Below are 16536 nucleotides of genomic sequence, written 5' to 3'. Positions count from 1 at the left end.
GCTTGCTGGGCTGGGGTCTTGACGGAAGTAGCAGCTGGCCAGATTGTTGACCAAAGGAGAGGCTAGTGGATCTGAACCACTCACCTTGGCTGAGTAGCGGATGGATTGCTTAGCCTCTACACTACCAGGGCTCTTTGGGTCAGGGGATGCTACCCAAAAGTCCAGGGAATGAACAGATCCGGGACCCAGATCAGCATTTGAGCCTGCACAGGGGAGGAAAGAAGCAGCACGAGCTCCCCCAGCAGCAGGGAGAAGCAAGATCAGCACCATGGCTGCCCTGCCAGGAGACCTGCTGGAAGCGATGCTGGGGAGGAGGCTAGGGGGTGCTGGGAGGATGCTAGGGGAATGCTGGGGAGGATATTGGGGGGTCCTGGGGAGGATACTAGGGATGCTGGAGAGGATACTAGAGAGATGCTGGTGGGGATACTAGAGAGATGCTGGGGAGGATACTAGGGGGATGCTGGGAGGATACCAGGAGGGTGCTGGGGAGGATACCAGGAGGGTGCTGGGGAGGATACCAGGAGGGTGCTGGGGAGGATACCAGGAGGGTGCTGGGGAGGATACCAGGGGGTGCTGGGGAGGATACCAGGGGGTGCTGGGGAGGATACCAGGGGAGTACTAGGGGGGTGCTGGGGAGGATACTAGGGGGATGCTGGGGAGGATACTAGGGGGATGCTGGGGAGGATACCAGGGGAGTACTAGGGGGATGCTGGGGATACTAGGGAGATGCTGGGGAGGATACTAGGGGGATGCTGGGGAGGATACCAGGGGAGTACTAGGGGGATGCTGGGGATACTAGGGAGATGCAGGGAGGATATTAGGAGGATGCTGGGAAGCATACTAGGCAGATGCTGGGGAGGGCTAGATTTGGGGGGTTATGGGAGAAGGAGGGGCAGGGGCAGGAAGGGGTCTAGAGAGGGTGGGTGGAGGGCAAGGTCTGGAAAGAAGCTGGGGAAGGCTGGGGGCACCCAGGGGGCCTGGGGGAAAGGCTTAGGGAGATGCTGGGGGATGGCTTCGGAGGGCAGCCAGGCCTTGCCCTCTCTTTTGGCTGGACCATGAGTTACCTGTCCCACCCATCACCAGGGCGACACAGGGAGCCATGGACCACAGGACACCTGCCCTGTCCATCACGTGGGTGACACAGTGAGCCATGGACCACAGGACACCTGCCCTGTCCATCACGTGGGCGACACAGGGAGCCATGCGAGGTTGGAAACTTGTTCTTTCCAATCACCCCGTACCTCTCAGAGGAGCCCTGGTGGCGGCCACGGCTTAGGCTGTGCAGTTCAGGCTTGGCTTCTTCTTTATTATTATTATTAAGTACCTTTATTGGGGCTCTTACATCTCGTATCACAAGCCGCACATTCACCCATTCTTTTAAGCACATTTGCTGCCATCATCATTTTCAAAGCATCTTCTTTCTACTTGAGCCCTTGATATCAGCTCATTTTCCCCTTCTCTCACTCACCCCCCTCCCTCATGAACCCTTGATAAGGTATAGATTGTTATTTTCATATCTTACATCACCCTCTGTTGCCCGTCACCCATTTTTCTGTTGTTTGTCCCCCGTGGGGGGTGTGGGGTTATATGTTGGTTCTTGTGATCGATTAAGGCTTGGCTTCTCACTGAAACCTTGGAGAAAAAGGAGACCACTTCCCCAAAGCACCTGGGCACAAGCCTGGCTATGGGCTCCCACAGGCACAGCCAGGGACACTCAGGGCCGCTGCCTCCACCCTGCACATCTGGGGTCACCACGAGCTGGGCCCTGCCAACCGCCACAGCACAGGCTCCTCAGGGACCAGGGAGTTTCACAAGGAGGACAAGCGTGTGTGCTGTGGGGCCGGGGACAAGGAAGACAAGCATCCGTGACATAAGCAGGGGACGGCCTACACTGACAGCCAGGCCTTTCCTCCCAGGTGCCTCTGGTGGACTTGGGCCTCTGCCTCTAGGAAGGCACCGCGTCTCCCTGACAACACCCAGGAAGGGACGGGCAGAGGGGCCTGCTCCTCAGCAACAGCCAGTGTCGTGTCCGCTGAGGCGATGCCAGTGTGCAGGTAGTTTGGCGTTTTTAGGGAGATGGTTGGCCTCTCCTAGGTCCCCAAGGGGATGCAGAGAGGCCCAGCGCAACGGTCACCTGGGGAAATGGCATTTATGTCACGGAGTATTTCCAGCCTGACGGGACCTGTGGCTGTCAGGGAACAAGGAGTCCGCCTCTGTAAGCAGCGGTCCTTCCACGGAGCTGCCGCCCACTATTCCGGAATGTTCCACACAGCCCTTCTCTACCCTCTTTTTCCAGCAGAGAACAGTGAAAGGGCTGGGCAAGGAAAGGAGAACAAGGGCCCTCAGGCCTCCACCTCAAGTCTTTAGGCTGCCCTACCCTTGGGGTCAGCGCGGCGGTGGCCAGGCTGCCCGGCAGACACTAGGGTACTGGCTGTCTGCGGCCTCCTGCATTCAACAGTGGCAGGGGGCCTTGGCCTTGGGACCTTGGCCCACGAGGACGGGGCTGGAGTCCAGTGCCAGGCTGCCGAGGGTGCCCTCTGAGCCCAGGGCCAGGCTGTTGCGGGCCATGAGCTCCTTGGCCATGAGCACGAAGACCTCGTCCACGTTCCTGGACTCCTTGGCCGAGGTCTCCAGCACGGCCAGGAGCCCCTGCTTCTCGGCGAGTGTGCAGGCGTCCTCGAACAGGACCCGCCGCTGCTGCCACAGGTCGGCCTTGTTTCCTGGGGGCGGGGAGCAGAGGACATTTCAGGTGTGGGGATACTCACATGGGGTTCCCCCCACCCCGGGGGTAGGGTGGGGAGCACGGCAGGGGGCCTGGCAGCCTTGGAGACCCTGTGGGCGACTGGGAATTCTGGGACCCACTAGCCCAGTTCCAAGCCCTGATGGCTTAGGAAGGTGAGGCGTCTGTCCCTCCAGGGCTGGGAAAGACCCAGCCCTTCCCTTGCGGACATCTATTTCAGGGGACTGTGGCCACAAGTTAAGTTGCACCCCACCTCTCCCGTCCTTCAGCATACTGATTACAGCCCGAGGCCCAGAGTTACAGTGAGGCGACCATGTCACATACCAGCCCCTCTGGGGCAGTGTTAAAATGACCCTGGTCCCCAGGCGCTGGCCCACCGAGCTGCCCAGTGTCCCCGGGCATGTTGGCTCTGACTCTCCCTTTCAGAAGGAGACTGGGGGAAGGTGGGCCTTGGCCAGGGAAACAAGAAGTGGGCAGTGCCCTGAGGGCTGTAGGCTGTTCGTGCGTGCGTACATTCAATCAGGGAAATTCTGGCAGAAGCAAGAAGTAGCCATACACCAAACCAAACCCCTGCTGTGGACCTGAGCAGGGTGTGTATGTGTTTGTGTGTGGTGTGTGCTCGTGCATGCGTGCATATGTGTGGCGTGTGTCTATGCACATGCACTTTAAGTGACCCAGGGGCATATGTGTCTATGTGTGCTCCTGCGTGCCTGTGTGTGTGAGGGTTCACCTGTGTGTGCACCCAACATCACTGCTCCCCACCCCAAACTGGCTCCTGTAGCCCCTGGAAGCCCCTCCCACATCCTGTCTCTGACTTGCCTCCTCCCAGGGCTCAGGGAAGTGGGGTCACCAGCGATGTCCTTGCAGTCATCACTGGGGGTTTTCAGCAAGGGGAATGGACGCAGGAGTTGGGAGTGGCTGGAGAGCAGGCTCCAATCCACCCTGCTGTCTGTCTGGGGCTAGAGGGGCTGCAAGGGCTGCAAGAATTGGGGCCCAGCGAGGGTGGGGCCTCCTCAGAATGTCTGACTTTCTGAACCACAGCTGGGAGTGGGGACACTGGAGAGAGCAGGTACCCACCTGCTAGCCCGGGGGCTGGGGTGGGCACTGGCAGAGAGCAAGAACCTGCATATGAGTGTCAGCGCAGGCTGGGGGCTGGGGAGCACTCCCTCTGACCATCCTGGGCTCTGCTAGAACCAACTCGGGAGACTAGAGGGGGCTGTCTGCAAAGACAGGCTCGGTTTCGGAGTAAACACCAGAGAACGTTGAGGTCCCCAGAGACCTGACACTTGGCCTCTGCCACCCTCTGCCACCCCGGAGCCACTAGCAGTGAGGACAGTTGGGCCTGGCACCTGCCAGGCCACCTGGAAGCCCTGGGAAGGGCCCAGGGGAAGGGGGAGGGGGCAGGTGTGAGAGGCAGGGCAGAGGAGCAACAGAGGGACTGCCTGAGCAGAGCCTGGCCGAGCAGGACCCTGACATCCTATGTATCCTGGTGCAGCTGCCCTGGGCTCCTGCTCTGCTGGGCCTGTCTCTGCGAGAACCAGAACCAACCCGCTGCCACACAGTGGGGTCGGATTCAGGTGACCCTTCAGGCAACGCAACCCTGCCCTGCCGGTGTGGTGGCTGCCATCTTGCCAGGGCATACAGCCACAGCTCCCCCACCCCCCGCCAGGCATGACTGCTGGCCTTGAACTCCCAACCTTCTGGTTAGCGGTTGAGTGCTTAATGGCTATGCCACTGGGGCTCCTTCTGGGACTTTAAACACCAAAACCAGATCCACTGCCCCCAGTCGGTCCCACTCAAGTGACACTGCAGGACAGAAGGCCTGCCCTGTGGGTCCCCGAGGCTGCTGGTGTGATGGAAGCTGACACCCACAGCTTTCTCCCCACCATGGCTGGTGGTGTCATGCCTAACACACCACGCCACCAGTGCCCTCCACCCACATCATTTGGCTGAGTTAGTCCCTTCAAACAAGTGAACTTTCTAGAAACAAATCCCACACCTGATTGAGCACGTCGTGGTCCAGGCGTTCCTCTGCGAACAGAAAGTGTGAATGTCCCGGCCTGCCCCGAGACCCCTCGGAAGAAAGGCCTGCTGATCAAAGCCCAAACATGCATCTCTGGGAGTGTCCCCAGGCCCAGCTCTACGCTGACGGGCGTGGGCGTAATCAGCAGCTGGGTTTGACAAGGGCATCTGGTGATGAGCTGGTGTGCTGGGCCAAGCACCTCATGGGCATCACCACCTCCCCACTGTACAGCTGGGAAGCTCCCATCGCCCACCAGACCAGGAAAGGGGAGCCAAGAGGCTAAGTGCTCATGCAGGCTCCTGACAGACTAAGGGGGGCCCCTGGCAGAAGATTTGTCCCAAGTGGGTGTTTGAGAGGCCAGGGGGTGTCCAGCAAGTCTATCCTGAAGTAGGCACCTGACAGGCTAGGGATGTCTCCCATGTGGGCACCTGACAGACTAGGCTGTCCCCCCTTGATAGGTACCTGATAGATTGGGGTCCCCCCAGTGGGCACCTAGCAGACTGGGTCCCAGTCCTTCTCAGCTAGTTGCTGGCTGCCCAGCAGAGCGTGTAGCTGTAAGGGGAACCAGGGCCCAGGGATGATGGAGACTGGGAGCCCACAGGGCCCTGAGGACGCAGGGAGGAAGCGCTCAGTTGCCAGCCCCAAAGGTCGGTGGGTAGAAGCCACCAGCTGCTTGGTGGGGGAGAGATGTGGCTGGCTGCTGGTACCCGGGAACCCCGTGGGGAGGCTCTGCTCTGTCCTGTAGGGTCGCTGAGTCGGGACTGGCTGGTGGTCAGTGGGGGGTAGGGTAGGGCTGAGCCCCGACCCGTCCAGCAGTGGAGATTGGATGACGCTGAAGATGCTGAAGCTGCCGACACCAACACCATGCTCTGAGTTGTCAGCTCAGCAACCCATATGCGGCAGCTGGAAACACGGCCGGTGCTATCCTCCCAGCCGCCCTGCCTGAGCCCATCTCCTTAAGGATCTTCCTCTTCCCCTAACTTGCCCTTGAAGGAGCAGGATGCCCTTCTCCAGAGGCTGCTCCCTCCCAACAGCACAGGACACAGGGCCAGAATCGCAGGTCATCTGCTCCTGACAAGGGAACTCCAGGGCACTGTCCCTTCCCTGACTGTCACCGAGCAGAACTCACCTATCAGCATCACGACCAGGTTGGCGGCGCTGTACCTCTCCACCTCCTGGATCCAGTGGGGGACGGACTCGAAGGTGGAGCGGCGCGTGATGTCGTAGGCGATGATGGCCGCGTGGGCGCTGCGGTAGTAGCTCTGGGTGATGGTCCGGAAGCGCTCCTGGCCAGCCGTGTCCCACACCTGCATCTGCAGAGTGATGGGCAGGGTTGGGGCAGAGTCCCCACCTGTGGGGAGCCCCACCTGGGTCCTTTCCCAGCAGCCCCTGGCTCTCCCAAGAGAGTGAGGGAACCCATGTCCCCGGCGCCTCCCTGCAGGAGCTGGACTTGCTCTGGGTCTGGGAACCACGGACTGAGACTCACAACGGTCAGAGGGCATGCTGGTGCGGGGACTTTTCACATCCCCCTCCTTAGGAGCAGATGTTGGGGTCCCTCTGTGGAGGCTGCCTGCTCCTGGTAGTGCAGGGACCAGCAGGGCCTGGGCCAGCTGCGGCATGTTTAGGCATCCACTTAGGCAGTCCATGCCCAGACATGTCCTCGCCAACAGCTCCCGGGGACTTGAGCTACCACCCCCTCCCCTTGCTCGGCTTCACAGTGCTGTTCAGGGAGATGCTCCCTCACCCTCAGCACTAGAGCGTCCAGCCTGCTGTCCACCCCTCGCCCAGACGTGGCCCCTCGGCCCCCGTCCTCCATGTCTTCCGCTGATTGTGGTACATGGAATCCCAGACCTCTCCACACATGGACAAACACCCTGCTGCTGGAGACAGACGCCGTGGTCTCTGCTGGTGACAGTCCCACTGACTCCATCACCCGGACCCTCCAGCGTGTCTCCTCACATCTTTCCGTTGTCCTCAGTCCGAATCCCCAATAAGCTCCCCTTTCTACATTTAATCCATGCCTGTGATCTTTCCCGATCCGATGAGTCAAGGCAGTATGCACCCCGTGGTCATTTTCCTGTGTGTGGCAGTTTGGTTGAGCGGGAAGGGGGCTCCTCTGTGTTCGCCCTATTTCCAGAGCTTCCTGCTTTCACCCGTCCTCTGTCCTGTGCCTTCCTGCCTCTGAGCTGTCTCCCCTGGGCCAACGCCGTGCTCAGCTCGCTCCTGTGGTTGATGGCTGGTTCCAAGGACTGGTGCTCCCTGGGGTTACGGCTCAGCCTGCCCACTGTGTGGCGAGCCACATACATGGCTGAAAGGGCCTCATGGGTTCCACCAGTCAGAGCAGGAAGCCCAGTCCTGCTAATTCTGAGTGTTGGTCCACCTCGTCTCCCACGCTGCCCAGGACCTTGTAAGGTACCCCCTCTCGGGGCAGTGGGCAGTGGGTGTCAGGCCCCATCTCATGCTTTTGATCCCGGGGTCATGGAGCCTGAGCTCTGGGCGGCCCACGAATTCTTGGCACTGTTTCCACGTGGTTTTGTTTTCTCCACCCCTTCTTGCCCAGGCAGGGAGAGGTCAGCCGTAGTGCCCTAGACTGCTGCTCCTCCATTTTGAAGAGCCCAGCGCTGCTCGCCCAAGGAGGTTGTCCAACACTGTCTTTGTGATCTGAGTCATGCCAGTCGGCCTGGGTGTCCCAAGGGGCGGCTGACACTGGGGCCTGTCTGTGTGAAAGGCGCTTTCCTGCTCCGCACGGAATCGGTCTCCCCAGAAAGACCCACAAGTCTCGCCCTGGGAGGGCAAGGTGACCTTGTTTGTAACTAAGCTGTTTCTTTCATCAGCCCTTAACCCTCCATAGGAAGTGCCTTCTGAGCCGTGCCTTGTAAACAAAGAGGCAGTCCCAGAAGCAGGCCACAGGAAGGGCGCCTGTGAAGATGACGCCCACAGGACACGTCCAGGTCTCCAGGTCGGAAATGCGCAGAGTGGCCAGGGGGAGACAAAGAAGGTGCTTCTCCAGGGCAGGCTGAGGACAGCCTGGCTCTGGCCTCCCCAGTGGCAGCCCTGGGTGCGACCATAACACCACCTTCTCTTTCAACCAGTGATTCTCAACCTGTGGGTCGTGACCCCTTTGTGGGTTAAATGACCCTTTAGCAAATGGCAGTTATGAAGTAGCAATGAAAATAATTTCATGGTTTGGGGTCACCACCACATGAGGAACTATATGAAAGAGTCGTGGAGAACACTGCTTTAAACCCTCCACCGGGTGGCATTCTGTACCCACAGGAGGCCTGGTGGCACAGCGGGTTAAACACCAGGCTGCTAATGGAGAGGTTGAGGGTTTGAGCCCACCAGCCAGCCACTCAGGGCAGAAAGAGGCCAACTGCTCCCACCGAGATAGTGCCCATGTTCACTGGCCCGGAGGGGCCCCATAATTCAGCATCAGCTCCACCGCAGGGGGCTGGCGCTGCGGGTGGGCAACTCAGACCTGCCCCATAGGAAGTCACATCACACCCTTGTCATGTTTCCCTGGGCACATGACAATGATGGTGGCACTGCCCTTTAACCTCTGAGAAGAACAAGAAGACCCCCAGGGAGACGGGCGGGCCCTGTGGCTGCTACCAGGACTCAGCCAGGATGGTCGGCCTTGAGGAAGGTTCAGGGCTGAGCCGGTCACCAGGAGTCGGAGCCGCTCTGCACAACAGTGACACCAGACACAGTCCAGGGAGGGCAAGAGCAGGCACGTCCTCAGGGGAGGGGCCTGAGCTGCCTGTTGTCACCCCTCACCTTGACCCTCTTGCCATCGATGTGCAGGGAGCGCACGGTGAAGTCCACCCCGACGGTGTTCTGCTGCATGTCCCTGAAGACGCCCGACTGGAAGTGCTGCACCACGCACGTCTTGCCCACGTTGGAGTCCCCAACGAGGATGACCTTGAACAGGAAGTCGAAGTTCTCATCCTCGGCCCGGGCCGAGCTAGAGAAGGGCATGGCTGTGGCCACCGGAGGGGGCCGAGGAGGGGGAGAGGACAGCTGCATGGGCCGTCACCCAGAACCTGTGAGGAAAAAAAATAAACACGGTACTGGGAGGGTGGAGGGAGGGTGGGCTGGAAAGGGGGAACCGATTACAAGGATCTACATGTGACCTCCCTCCTCCCTGGGGGACGAACAACAGAAAAATGGGTGAAGGGAGATGTCGGAAAGGGAAAGATACAACAAAATAATACTTTATAAATTATCAAGGGTTCATGAGGGAGGGGGCCCGGGGAGGGGGAAAATGAGGAGCTGATGCCACGGCCTTAAGTGGAGAGCAAATGCTTTGAGAATTATGAGGGCAATGAATGTACAAATGTGCTTTACACAATTGATGTATGTATGGATGGTGATAAGAGTTGTATAAATCCCTAATAAAATGATTAAAAATAAATAAATAAAATAAACAGACCTGCCATGACCGTGTCCATCCTCCTCCCAGGGACCCACAGGACAGGGAGCCCACAGGACAGGGAGCTCACAGGACAGGGCAGAGTTGCGGCCTGTGGTCCCCAAGCTGGCAGTCTTCATGCCAGCAGGTTGCCCCACCCTCCCCCCAAGCAGGCAGTTAGCTGACCAGCGCTGACCCAGCAGGGCCACAGGTTGGCACAGGGCAGCTGCCAGACCCAAGCCCCCTCTGTCCAGGGTGGGCTGGACTTCCTTCAGATGGGCCCTATGAACCGGCCCTGGTTCTTCTGCATTAGACTCTTGTCTTCCGTGCAGGAGGCCTGGGCCTGTCCCACTTCCAGACAGTGGACCTCGAGCCCAGCCCTGGCACCCGACGTGAGTTAGAGGGTTTTCAACGGCTGTTTTTTTCAGAAGTGGATTGCCAGGCTTTTCTTCTGAGGACCTTCTGGGTGGCCACTAACCTCCAGCCTCCTGGTTAGCAGACGACCTTGTTCCCTGTCTGCACTATCCCTGCTCCTAGAGACCCGAGCCCAAGGAACTCACGACCTCCCGAGGAAAAGCCACTGTGCACTGTAGCTGCACTGCATGCGGGCTGAAGCCTTCCCGCCTGGGCTTCCCTCTGCTGACCCTGCCCCATGTCTCTGAGTCTGGATAACCCTATCAGGCAGGTGACACTACCGTGACTGTCTAAAATGTCTGTGTCACGTTTCTCATTGTAAACCAAAATATCCCCGTAAGGAGTTACAACCAGGAAGACATTGCTCACAGCTGCAGCAAGGCTACAGTGCCATGCTATTTGCCGTGGCGGCGTGTGTAACTGCAAGACCTACTGTTGCGCACCACTAGCCGCTCTTTGGGAGAAAGACGGGGCTTTCTATTCCCAGAAAGGGTGACAGGCTCGGCAAGCCACAGAGGCAGTTCCACCCCGTTCTGTAGGTGTGCTCTGAGTCAGCATCAACTCGATGGCAGCAGTTCTGGTTTGGGGAGTGGGTTTCATGTTGTGCTCCAACGACAAGGTCAAGAGTTTGAACCCACCAGTAAGAGCACAGGAGAAAGATGGAGCTCTCTGCTCCTGTAAAGGTTTTAGCCTGGGACACCCGCAGGGGCAGGCTACTCTATTGGAAGAGACTTGGTGGCAGTGAGCTTTTTTGTTGTCATTATTACCCAATTACAGTGACGCTTCCAGACACGTGGCTTTATACTCAGGCCAGGAGTAAGTGCTGATGTTTCTATAGTAACTGATTTCATCAAGCTTTCTAGTTTGTTGATGTTAGGTCCCTTTGAGTAGGCTCTGACCCATAGCAACCCCCAACACAGCAGCATGAAACACTGCCGGTCCTGCGCCATCCTCACTGTGTCCTCGAGCCCTTCGATGCAGCCGCTGTGTCCGTCCATCTCATTGAGGGCCTCCCCCTTCTTCGCTGCCCCTCCGCTCTACCAAGCATGCTGGCTTTCTCTAGGGACTGGTATGGTGAGAGGCTACAGCCCTGACACACACCTTTCCTGACTGTAAACCATGCAGCGTGCCCTCGTTCCATTCTCACCGCTACCTCATGGTCCAGGCTCAAGTTCTGCGTGAGCACCGGAAGTGCTCTGGAATTCCCATTCTTCTCTAAGTCATCCACAGTTTATCATGGTCCACACAGCTAATGCCTTTGGCCAATGAGCAAGTGCACATCTTTCTGGCAGTCTCTGTTTGGAACCAAGATGCACCTGACATCAGCAATGATATCCTTAATCCACGTCCTCTTCTGAATCCGGCCTGACCCTCTGCAGCTCCGTGACCATGTGGTAAGGCAACTGTTGCTGGATGATCTTCAGCAACATTTTACTTGTGTGCTACGTTAGTGATATTGTTCGGCAGTTTGAGCATGCCATTGGGTCACCTTTCTTTGGAATGGGCACAAATGTGGATCTCTTCCCGTCAGTTAGCCAGGTAGCTGTCTGCCAAACTTCCTGGCAGAGGCGACTGAGAGCTTCCAGTGCTTCTTCATCTTTCTAAAGCCTTTCAGCGGATATTCCTGTAATCCCCAGAGCCTTGTTTTCGGCTGATGCGTTCAGTGCAGTTTGAACTTCTTCCTTCAGCACCATCGGTTCTTGCTCATGCACGACCTCCCCAAATGGTGGGCTTTTGACTAGTTCTTCTGGTCCAGTTACTCTGTGTATTCTTCCCATTGCTATCACCAAATCCATATTTCCAGCTACTGTTCCTTCCTCTTTGTTTCTAACTTCTGCATTCCAATCGCCACTCATTATCAATGCATCTTGATCGCATGTCTGATGAATTTCTGATTGAAGTCGTTGGTAGAATTCTTCAATTTCTTCATCACTTGCTTTTGTAGTTGGTGGTAAGTGGCATTTGTGAATCGCAATCAGTAACTGTTTGAGCATGAAGTAATAATTAAAGGGAAAGGAGCTAAAAAACCTACAAAGCTTCCACTCAGCTATTACGGTAATTTACTCTAGAAGGTCTTACAGTGCAATTTGGTTTTGTCTTCATAGAAGTTAAGGAGCATTACATTCGAGCCACTTACAGCTCAATTTCTCCCAACTAAGGTATGTTCTGTTACCGGAGGGGCCATGGGGGCGGTGACACCTTCAGTGTCTGCCTGTGGTACTGTGTGATGGCCTTGCCATCACTAAACATCTCAGAAAAAGACATGAAAGCTTACCACATGCGGTGGCTACACACGTGATGTGCTGTGAATGGCTCCTGCCCTTTGACCCGCCCCTCCTGATCCCCTGTCTTACTCTGGTTTTTCTCTGTAGTCTCAGGAAAGAACAAGTCTGTAGCCCAGAACGAAGTAGGACGTACACATGCCCCAGTTTTAGGGGAGGAGGAGGAGGGGGTCCCCCTCCCCCCTGCTCTGGTGGGCTGCTCTGAACGCTGAAGGAAGTTCAGCAGGCAAACCAAAGCACATCCGTGGGCTCCCACTCCAGGCCACCTGTCACCTTCCTCCCAAGCAGCGGCTCTGCTTGGGAGGTGGGGGAGGGGGGGTCTGACTCTCAGATGGCCAAGTCCTGCCACAGATGTGAGACAGAGCTGCAGGGCCAGCCACTCCCCCACCTGATTTCTCCGCGAGAGAAAGCCATTCCACTTCCGGTGTCTTTATCTTAGTCACCACAGAGCTCAAGTCTTGTCCAAGCCAACTCTGCCCCCCAGCTGGAACTGGGGTTTCCACCGAAGCTCCCCTAACTCAGCCCACAGTGAGCGGCAGGTGACGAGAAACCCCGGAGGCACCTCTGCTCTATCACCCGCCCTCCAGCGGGCACCTTCCTGACTCACCTGCAGCTGACTCCTTGGCTGCCTCACCTTTGCCACCAGGTAACGTTCCTTGGCTGGAGCTTCCCGTGTTTCAGCTCCCTCTTCTCCCGCCTCACAGTGTGGTGGGAACTGTAGTTCTTCTCCAGGTGTCAGCCGGGCTGCTAGAGGAAGTGGAAGGAAAGTGCCAACCCTCCCACCTGCCAGCACCCCGCCCGCTCCCCGCTGAGCCCAGAGCTGCCTGGGGCACTAAATGCCAGGCGAGCTGCTGGCCCCAGGCTCTGAGCCACAAGTGTCCCCTGGGCCCAGGATTGCACACAAACGCCCCTCAGGAAGGCATCCAGCAGTTACCTGAGCTCCACCTGGCCCTTCTCCCCCCTCCTGCTGGGCTGGGCTTGGGGGTGGCGTGGAGAGAGTAACCGTTTGCAGGAGGATCCTGAGGAGCTGAGTTGTTTGGTGGGTTTGAATGACTCATTTGGGGGTGCCACTGAGAAAAGGGGTGATCCTGAGGAGATGTGGAGTGTGGACAAGGATTCCAGGGGAGGCGGTTCTCAGCCCAGGGGCAGCGCTGAGTGTAGAGGCGAGAGCCCACCCACCGCATTTCTCTAGTGGAGTCCACTCTCACACACGCTGCGTTTTCTCCGCCATGTGGCCGTCACATGCAGGCGGCCAAGCAGCTCTCTGGAAAAACAAACCAGCCAGAACCGTCCAGGCTGATAAAATATTTAAATGGCACTGTGTGTTCCAGCTGCCCGCCACGCGGTAATGTGCCCGCCGTGCGCTCAGCCAGAGTGAGCGCAACCCGAGTCTAGACAGAATGGAGCTCACACAGAAAAGCTATCGAATGGTTTGGATGAGCAGGGCAAACGTCTGTCCATCTAGATTGGGAGGTGATGCAGACTCTCTTCCCAGTGGGGGGATGGAGGGGTCCAAGAAGTGGAGCAGCCCTATAGAGAGGGCACATGGGCTCCTGGACCCAGATCACCCTCTGTCATTGCTTCTCAGGGTCCCCACGTGGGCACTGTACCTGGAGGGCCATGTCCACAGCAGTTTTCAGGCACCAGGTCTGTGGTAGTTACATCAGCTGGGGTCAATTTGAGACTATTAAGGGTGAAGGGGTGGAGGTTAACCTGTCAATCAGGTCGCAGATCGATGACCTTGTTTGGAGGCGCAACATAGATAAATAGCTCACTGCATGCAGGCCAGATACACACTCCCTGTGAGACATTCCTGTTGATAAGCCACATGGAGCTATGCTGATGGAGCCAGAGCCCTGGAGCTCGAGGAGCCATGTGGAGACCCACACCAACGCTGAGCTGCTCCCACCACCACTGGATCCATACACTCTCCACCCACTGGCCTGTAATCTTCCTGCATTTGACGTCATTGCATGGCTGTGTGAATCTAAAGAGGAATTTATGGACTTGTATCAACCTATGGGGTAATGTCGGACTTATGGACTTGATCTGCACGGGACTGGGATGTTTTCTTTTTGTGTGTGTGGATGTTTTCTTAATATACAATTGCTCTTTGATATAAAGCTCTTTCTTACACACACGAGTCTCCCTAGATTTATTTCTCTAATCCACCCAGACTAACACAGGGTTGCTAACTGCTAAGTCAGCAGTTCAAAACCACCAGTGGCTCTGAGGGAGAAAAGTGACCCTTTCTACTCCCACAGAGTTCAATCTTGGAAATCACAGGGGCAGTTCTACCCTGTGGGTTGCTATGGGTTGGCACTGCCTTGATGGCAGTGAGAGAGAGAGAGAGAGAGAGAGAGAGAGAGAGAGAGAGAGAGAGAGTGTGTAGGCAGAGCAAGAAAACAAAACGGTGCCCAACGCTGGCGCCTGGAGACCTGGGGCCATCTCTCCCCTACCAGGGAGTCAGAGAGAGACCCACCACGAAGCTACGTGCTGTAGGCAGGAAGTAAAACCACTGAGGTTAGACATCAAGTGTTTCCTTCCTTCTGGTAATGCTTGCCAGCCAAAGAAAAGCTGCCTCCATCCCTGACCTAGAACAGCTAGAAGTAGAGAGTGAAACTTGGAATGCCCAGATGCTCTTCAAGGCCACTCCTGACTCTGCCTCCCCCACTCCCATGGTCGCCCTAGGACAAGAGACTCTTCAGAGGAGTTGAGAGGGTTAGCAGGGCAGAGATGGGGGTGGGGTGGCACAGGTATGTATTTGGCTATGGACTGAAAGGTTGGTGGTTTGAAGCCACCTAGAGGCACTCAGAAGAAAGGCCTGGCGAGGGCTCTGAAAGGTCAGTCTTGAAAACTCAGCGGAGCTTCAAGAAAGAAGAGCCACGAGTGAAGCACAACCAAGATCCTTCTTTGGGAAGTGGCAGTGACAGCAGAAGCGGCAACACAGACACCACGAGGAAAGCAGCAGACTTCCTGGCCCAGGGGAAGAGGAAATCTGGGTGTCTTTGGGTAGGAGGCTGACTTGCAGAGGGGGTGCCCTTTCGGCACTTGCCACCACTAAAGTAGCTTTGTAACACTTGCCAGAGCAGAGCAGTGATCGAAGGTCTATGTGGCTAAGAGGTCAAGGACCAGAGAAGTATGCTGCTAGCATGGCTGAGAAAAAGCACTGCAGACAAAAGAACGGCATCCTTAACATTCCAGATCCAGACAAAAAACTGTATCCTTAACATTTCTGATCCTGACTTGTAACCTGTTAATAAACCCCATAATCATGAAGAAAAAAAAAGAAAACTCAGCGGAGCTCAGCTCTTCTGTGCACGCCCCGGTGGGGGTAGGGTGCGTCAGAAGTTCCTCTTCTGTGAGAGGAAATGCAGACACAAGGCCAGGGAAGTTGGCCAACATGAATGTGCAACCTGGACAAATCTTATTCTCACTGTCCTGGGTGAAGAAGAGGCAATATTGACTCAGAGTGGTCCTATGGGATGGTGAGCGCAGAGCTGACCCTGTGAGGTCCCCGACACTTTTATTTACTTATCTACCTATCATCTTTCCTTCCTTCCTTCCTTCCTTCCTTCCTTCCTTCCTACCTTCCTTCCTTCCTTCCTTCCTTCCTTCCTTCCTTCCTTCCTTCCTTCCTTCCTCCCTCCCTCCCCCTCCCTTCTTTCTCTCTCTCTTTCTTTCTTTCACGGGAGTAGAAAGCCCTGTCTTTCTCCTGTGGAGCTGCTCCACCTGGGCGCTCTCGCTCTGAGTCCATTTATATCATGTTCAGAAACCAGGATTTGCCTCTGGGCAGTGTTCAGGTATACATGCACAAAGCAGAATGAGGAAGTGGTTACCACTGATAAGGGCAGCCTGAGGTGAGGTAGAAAAGGTACACCTCACCTCACAGCTGCCTTTTAGAGTGCCCACAGATTACAAACAAACAAACAACACCCCCCCGACACACACACACCCAACTCGCTATCACTTAGGACAGAGTAGAACTGCATCCCTGGGTTTCTGAGACTGCAAATCTTTGTGGGAACAGAAAGCCTTGTCTTTCTGCTGTGGAGCAGCTGGTGGTTTCAAACTGCTGACCTTAGCGTTTGCAGCCTGCCTGCGCCACGGGTTCTAATGTGTCAGTTACTGTATGCGCCACTATAGCTCTGCAGACCAGGGTGCTTGCCCGACTATTCTTGCTCACCTGGACATCACGCTGACCCACCGCCCCAGCTCAGTAGTGGTGGTTGACGGGAGACTGGGGACCCCTCCTGCGATGGGACCCCTCGTGGCTGGGTGAGGATCTCCTTGTGGCCAGGATCTAAGGATCACTCATGGGTCTGGGCAGCTTCGATGAGTAACTTCTGGACCCTGGGGCTGGGCTGCCCTCCCACCCCCGCCCCCACCCCGCGGGCACTTTAGGAGCACTCTCTACGCCTGTAAAGGGCGTCACCGTGGATGAAAACAGGGAGCGAACAACGCTTTTTTAGAACAGTGAGGTGTCGACCCATCACGTCTCCCCAGATGACAGCTCTGGACAAGAGAGGGAGCTCCCCTCATAGCCCTGCCCCAGCAGCCGCCACTCCTCGCGGGACCCAGCACCCTGGCGCCCGCCGCCGGAAGTCCCTGAAACCGCGACGCGGACTACAGCTCCCAGCGTGCCCCGCGCCCGGGCAGGTCACGT

General features: G+C 56.8%; 1 protein-coding gene across 1 annotated transcript; it reads right to left on the bottom strand.

Annotated features, from left to right (window-relative positions):
- Nucleotides 1-617: 617 nt before the first annotated feature.
- Nucleotides 618-8741, bottom strand: RAB19 (RAB19, member RAS oncogene family). The gene is made up of 3 exons (XM_075557753.1): nucleotides 8541-8741; nucleotides 5893-6076; nucleotides 618-2720 (listed from the first exon to the last, which is right to left on the bottom strand). Exons 1-3 carry the CDS (start codon nucleotides 8739-8741, stop codon nucleotides 2452-2454), a joined length of 654 nt encoding a protein of 217 aa, XP_075413868.1. The 3' UTR covers nucleotides 618-2451.
- Between the last annotated feature and the right edge of the window lie 7795 nt (nucleotides 8742-16536).

Source organism: Tenrec ecaudatus, chromosome 9 (assembly GCF_050624435.1).
Source record: "Tenrec ecaudatus isolate mTenEca1 chromosome 9, mTenEca1.hap1, whole genome shotgun sequence".
NCBI lineage: Eukaryota > Metazoa > Chordata > Mammalia > Afrosoricida > Tenrecidae > Tenrec > Tenrec ecaudatus.
The sequence above is the reverse complement of the archived record's forward strand: the minus strand, read 5'-3'. Positions and strand labels throughout refer to the sequence as shown.

Bases quoted from the DNA above. Each gene is read 5' to 3' on its own strand.
- RAB19 (XM_075557753.1), bottom strand. From the start codon at position 8,741: ATGCCCTTCTCTAGCTCGGCCCGGGCCGAGGATGAGAACTTCGACTTC. The intron at 6,077-8,540 runs GTGAGGGGTGAC...ATCACTCTGCAG, and splicing joins TCGATGGCAAGAGGGTCAAG to ATGCAGGTGTGGGACACGGC. The intron at 2,721-5,892 runs GTGAGTTCTGCT...CCCCGCCCCCAG, and splicing joins CCTGGTCGTGATGCTGATAG to GAAACAAGGCCGACCTGTGG.